This window comes from Galeopterus variegatus, unplaced genomic scaffold, assembly GCF_000696425.1.
Source record: "Galeopterus variegatus unplaced genomic scaffold, G_variegatus-3.0.2 Scaffold3536, whole genome shotgun sequence".
Taxonomy (NCBI): Eukaryota; Metazoa; Chordata; class Mammalia; order Dermoptera; family Cynocephalidae; genus Galeopterus; species Galeopterus variegatus.
The window spans coordinates 1-6201 of NW_007729647.1; the positions used below are offsets into that span (position 1 = coordinate 1).

General features: G+C 37.1%; 1 protein-coding gene across 1 annotated transcript; it reads right to left on the minus strand.

Annotated features, from left to right (window-relative positions):
• Positions 1-456: 456 nt before the first annotated feature.
• TOP2A (topoisomerase (DNA) II alpha 170kDa) lies at positions 457-5786 on the minus strand (the record flags this gene model as incomplete). The annotated part of the gene is made up of 10 exons (XM_008585362.1): positions 5733-5786; positions 4698-4853; positions 4388-4478; positions 3981-4044; positions 2440-2585; positions 2153-2250; positions 1513-1725; positions 996-1169; positions 704-805; positions 457-594 (listed from the first exon to the last, which is right to left on the minus strand). Coding segments are annotated over exons 1-10 (1203 nt in total), but the record flags the coding sequence as incomplete, so codon positions are not given.
• Between the last annotated feature and the right edge of the window lie 415 nt (positions 5787-6201).

The window sequence follows — 6201 nt, forward strand, 5'->3', positions numbered from 1 at the left end:
GAAGATTCCCAGATTTCTTGTTTATGCAACCTAGTGGTTGGTTGGAGCTTTTTACTAGATACGAAAGTTATGTTTGTTGAGGGTGAGGAGTTCCTTGGATGTGGGTCATTGAATATGGAGATTACTAACTCAGTTTTGGACGTGTTGATTGAGAGCAACCTTAGGCATTCAAGTGAAGGTGTTTGGTAAGCTTTTAGATGAATTCAAAAGTGACATAAGCTAAATGATGATATGTAACTGTGAAATATAGGCATATATATGGTAATTAAGCCCCAGGTAAGACCAATGAAGCGAAACCTGTTTTGTACTTCCTTTTCAGAATGGGAAGATTTGGAGAAGTACAGTGTGGGGAGAGGAGAATCTTTATTTCTGCAGAGCTGAGAAGAGCAATGGAAAAGTTTGTTATTGTTATTGAAAATAAATATTGTTATTTCCTTCTTCCCTCTAAGTACTCACAGCTTTAATGAATTTTTCACTTAATTGGCATGTTGATCCAAAGCTCTTGACTTGTAAAGTCATGTTTTCTTTCGTCTGAGAGTCAAAGGTTGGGTTTTCAATTAAGGCATTCACAAAAATCCACATGTGATTTTTCACCTGCAATGAAAATTGATATGAAGTCATTAAAAATGTACTCATGCTTTATTTATAGACTTTTACTTCTTCCTTGACTTTAGAAAAAGAAAACTGTGCTAAAATGCCATACCTGATGTGCTTTTACTGCAATACCACCCTTGTTCTTCTTTTTCACAACATCAACAAGTTTAGTCACAATCTGATCAGCTATATAATCAACATGTCTGCCACCCTAATGAAGAAAAATACGAAACTGTAAAACTAAATATCTTCAAAATTATGATAATCAAACATTAAAAAAATCTAATTTGGTTTCCTTTACACCAAGACAGTCAAATATTCAAGTCCATTTTATATATTAAAAATAAGAACACTTTATATATAAAGACAAATCACAATTAATAATTCAAGAATAAAATTACCTTGGAAGTAGCAATGCTGTTGACGAAGCTAATTTGCTGAAAGCCTTTTTCACTCATTGTTAAACACACTTCCCACCTGTGGTTTACTTGTTCATGTATCACTTTTAATGGGTTGCCAGTTTCATCTAACTTATCCTTCAAATACATATCTACATAACTACGGAATCCTTTTACCTGTACAGGAATTAAAGGTAATGATGTAAAAAAAAAAAGTTACAAAAAGTGGATTCAGTTATAGAGTATGAGGATTTTTCAAAACTAATAAAATAATGTTCACTAATGGACATAAGAGAATGGTCATCAAAGAAGGGCACAAAAGTATTTATTTTAGGTGTTTCTTTGAGAAAGAAATTTCTTAGTAAGTTGGAAATGAGCTGATTAAAAAAATGGTATTTCATTCTCTTTTCAAGAACACATCTGAGAAGTGGTAAGAAAAACATGGGAGAAAAAATCAATTTTGCTCTTGACAATGATCACAAAGTCCCTTATTATCTTTAACACTCAGGAAAATACTCACTGGCAGCTTATTTCCATTAAGAAAGACTTTAACATCTTTAGTGGATCCAGCAATATCATATGCTCTTCTAACCATCAGTGCAACAATATCTTTGTCCAAGCTTTGCATTTTAAACTTAGATAAATCAGGCTGGAAAGTGATACATGTATAATCTTCTCCACTGAAGGGCTTGAGTTCCATTTCACCAGCTCTCCCCATGTTATCCCTCCACGTCTATGGAAGTAAAGAATAGGAAAGATGAAAAACTCAAGTCAGGCCGGCCCGTGGCTCACTTGGTTGAGTGCGGTGCTCATAACACCAAGGCCACGGGTTCGGATCCTATATAGGGATGGCCGGTTTGCTCACTGGCTGAGCGTGGTGCTGACAACACCAAGCCAAGGGTTGAGATCCCCTTACCGGTCATCTTTAAAAAAAAAAAAAAAAAAAACAAAACTCAAGTCATCTCACAAACAAAATAGAACTAAATAACACAAATTTAGTTTATTAGTGCTAGAAAACTTAATATATGTTCATGAATTTTCCATGATTTAATGGCTTATAAATTATGTAAAAATTATGTAAAATTAAACCAACTACTAAAGCGATTATAAATGGCTATACTACAATTTATAATCAAGGCACAAGATATCTATTTACTTGCCTGTTTGAACATTTTCTTGTATTCTCTACTGGCTGTTTCCACAGTAAATTTTGTACTGAATATGTTACATAATTTGGCTCCATAGCCATTTCGACCACCTGGGCAAATAAATATAAAACAGTATCGTTATTATCTCACTGACAGTTTTATTTCTTAATCACTGGCAAAGCTATTCAATTACAGAGATTTATTCCCATATTTTTAACCGTCATGCCACAGATAGTGATTTAAAAGATATATATATATTTAGCAACAAATAAGTTCTTTATTTTCTCTCAATACCCTACCTGTCACTTTCTTTTCATCATCATCATAGTTACTAGAAGTTAGGAGCTGTCCAAATATGAGAGCTGGGACATACATCTTCTCAACTTTGTGTTCAACAACAGGAATACCTTTTCCATTATTCCATATACTGATTAAATTGTTTTCCCTAATAGAAGATTGAAAATTTTATTGTAAAACAAATGTTAAACTAATGCCTACATTTTAAAATATTAAAATACTATAATTTCTAAAATATACAAATATACAAGTCTAAATTCCTTTATGACTGTTTTCATATATACCTTCTGAAATTCAGCATTATCAACCTTTCCAACCATGCTTAATTCCTGACACTCCTGAAATAGGAGCCAAGAGAAAAAAAAAGAAAACTTTTCCAACATCTGAGTAGACACTGATAACGTTGAGAAAACATGAAATTTAAAAATGTTAGGACAGAGCTGGATGGTTAGCTCAGTTGGTTAGAGTGAGGCATTTTAACACCAAGGTTAAGGGTTCATACCAGGCAGCCACCAAAATAAAACAAAACAAAGTTAGAATAAATGAAGGGAAATGATTTATGTTTAATGGAAAGAAAAGGACAAAGTTTGGAAACATTATTGTACCACTTTTAAGAGGATAGGTTCTAGTGCCTTTAGCTTTCCTGCCCAAAAAACACATTGGAAAACAAATATAAAAGAGAAAACATTATTTATCATAACTTCCCTGCTCATCAATAAAATGCTAAAAACTTATTTGGGCTTATTTATCTCTTAGTTATTTTAGGTTAATTCTCAGAAGATAATATATTTTAGTTATAACTGGACACACTATGGGTTTCAATCCAGATAGTACTTAATATTATCTATAAAAAAGACTAATTAAAACTAGCCCAACACTTTTTGGAAGACTACGATATCGGGACCTTAGGAGCACTCAAGTACATCATCATTAACACACTCCCAAAAAGAGCCTTAAGCACAGTTTACGTACAGGCTAATAAAAAGGTGAAACAAGCATCCTGACCACCCAACAAAGGGACACCCAGCATTTATAACTAGAAATCTTACATCAAATTATTCTCTACCACCACCTGCTGGTTTACTGTTTGAATAGCACCATGAGAAAAAGTTAAAACACCAGACTCCAGGATACTTAAAGTAATTATTGGAGATGCTTGCTAAAATATTTAGGAATTAAGTGTCATCACGTCTGTAATTTATTTTGAATTCAGAAAAAAACATAGATGGAGCAAATATGGAAAAATGTTGATAACTGTTGGATCAAGGAGGTGGGTATCCATAGGTTGTTCATTTTAGCATTGTCTTTCTGTACTTTTGCAAACTTTCGTTTTTAAAAAAAGCCAACTTCACTAGTAATCAAATAAACGCAACCAACAATAACAGTGAGTGGAGGTGGGTATCCATAGGTTGTTCATTTTAGCATTGTCTTTCTGTACTTTTGCAAACTTTCATTTTAAAAAAAAGCCAACTTCACTAGTAATCAAATAAACACAACCAACAATAACAGTGAGCTATAACAAAAAACTAAGCAAGGGACTTACGGATCAATTGTGACTCTAATACAAGACATTTTCGGGTCCCTTTGTTTATTGTCCGCAGCATTAACTGAAAGAAAATAAACTACATATTTGTGGTGTTTAAGAAAAAAATTCCTTAACTCTATAGAAAAAAAATATCCCAAACAGCACAGGAGTAGCATTAACAAGGAGTTAATTTAGCGATTTATAGTACTGTTTCTTAGCAATTCATTTAATAAGGAGTTAATTTAGCAACTCATAGTACTGTTTCTAGGTCAAAAACTCACCTTCCTAGACTCCAATAGACTACCTCACCTTTGTTAACTATTCTAAATGACGGGAAGCCTGGCTACAAAAGATTTGGTAGAAATGATACTTCTTATAAAGGATTTGGCCAGTAGATAGATGTTTATATGAAAGAAATTACTCACCTAGAATCTCATCAAAGATTTTGTACAAACCAGGAACAAAAGTGACTTCCCTATAGTTAATGCCAACATCTTCATCATAAACCCACATTTGCTAGAAATAAGGCAAATAAATAGTTAGTTTCACTCTACATTTATACTGTCTCGTCTTCATGATTACCATAAAGTATTCTGGATTGAATACAGTATATGTATATGTACATATATGATAGCTTAAGCCAGTTTCAGTGATACTCAGTACTTGAGATACAGAAAATTAACCTGGAAAAAGTATACATTCTGACTGCTAAGTATTTTATTAGCTTGGTTTTACCTGGGTCACCAATTCCACAGAGCCAATGTAGGTATCTGGGCGAAGCAAAATATGTTCCAATTGTGTTTTCTTTTGATAGACTCTTTCAATAGACAGTTTTTTCTTAGCATCTTCATTTTTCTTTATTTTGTTGATTTGCATATTTTCATTTACAGGCTAGCAATTAAAAAAAGAAAGAAGGGATTTTTGATCACAGGTTTATCAGAAACCATGTACAAAATACTTACCATACTGATCAGCTTTAATGCACTCTATCCCAAACTGCAATCTGTTAGTAGATATTGGTGGAGTTTACACAGTTTTATACAAACGTGGCAATTTAATTTCACTGCAGCCAGGTTCTCAGATATCAGTCTGAATAGACATATATTATCTCACCAAGTGTATGTGATCTGGAAACTTCTTCCGTGAACAATGTTTTAAATGTCATCGATAAAATACACCCACTACCTTCATCTACTGCATAAATATTTACTGAGTGCCTACGATGTCCCAGGCACATAATAGGTTCTAGTTCAGCAGCAGTTTGGGAGGCTATCACGACAATCCCTTGGCCACATTAACGTTTTGAACACAGGAAGGCCATTTGGTGAGCCACACGGGTCGGCTGCTCCTCAGTGGGAACACTGTTGCCATGACTCTGCACCTTCCAGGACCGGCCACGTTCAATCCCATTTTAAGCAGAGGGCAGGAGAGGAAAGCATCTGTAAGTGGCTACTTAGAAGTCACAGAGGGACCACTATAGTACAGATCCACCACAGGACGTACTGAATCCTGTCTCTAGAAACAGTGGGAACAACACACAACTCCCTGGAAGCCAGCTTAGCCGATAATACTTCACTACTAGCACCCGAAGGGGCTTCACCCTCTTCACGGTCACTCAGGGCCCAGGAGATGGGGGTCGACAAGGAATAGGGCCTGCCAAGCCGGTCGCGGGCCGCACCCCAGCCCAGGAGCCTCACCCCTCACGGGCGGTCAGAGAGATGCCCGGGACGCGCTGAGGCTCCACCACCCGGCCCCTTCCGCGAGATGTACCTGCAGTGGGGACACCTCCATGGTGACGGTCGTGAAGGGGCTCGAGAACCCTGAAAGCGATTAGACCGGTAGGCGCACGAGACGACCCAGGACCAAGCCGCTTCTCCACAGACGCACGTCGGTTAGGAGAGCTTCTCTAGTCCCATATGAATTTTCCTCTAGCCCGCCCAAACCAGTTAAGCCAATCCCGGACTCGCTCTCACCGCCTCTGCCCAGGCAAACCAATCGTAGCTGGTTTTTTATACCCACCTATGAACGACTGAGTAGGCCGTGGGCTTGTTCGAATGAACCAATTAGGCAGGGGAGGCGGGACTAGAGGGTTTCAAAAGGCACCACTCGGGATCGTAGCGGAGAGACTGACAGGAAACCTGGCCAATGTAGAGGGGGGGTCCGTTTGTTCTCTCAGCGCGGAAAACTCTATAATGAGCCGCGACAGAGGGAGGGTGCTGCCTGAGGTACCCGCCGGGGT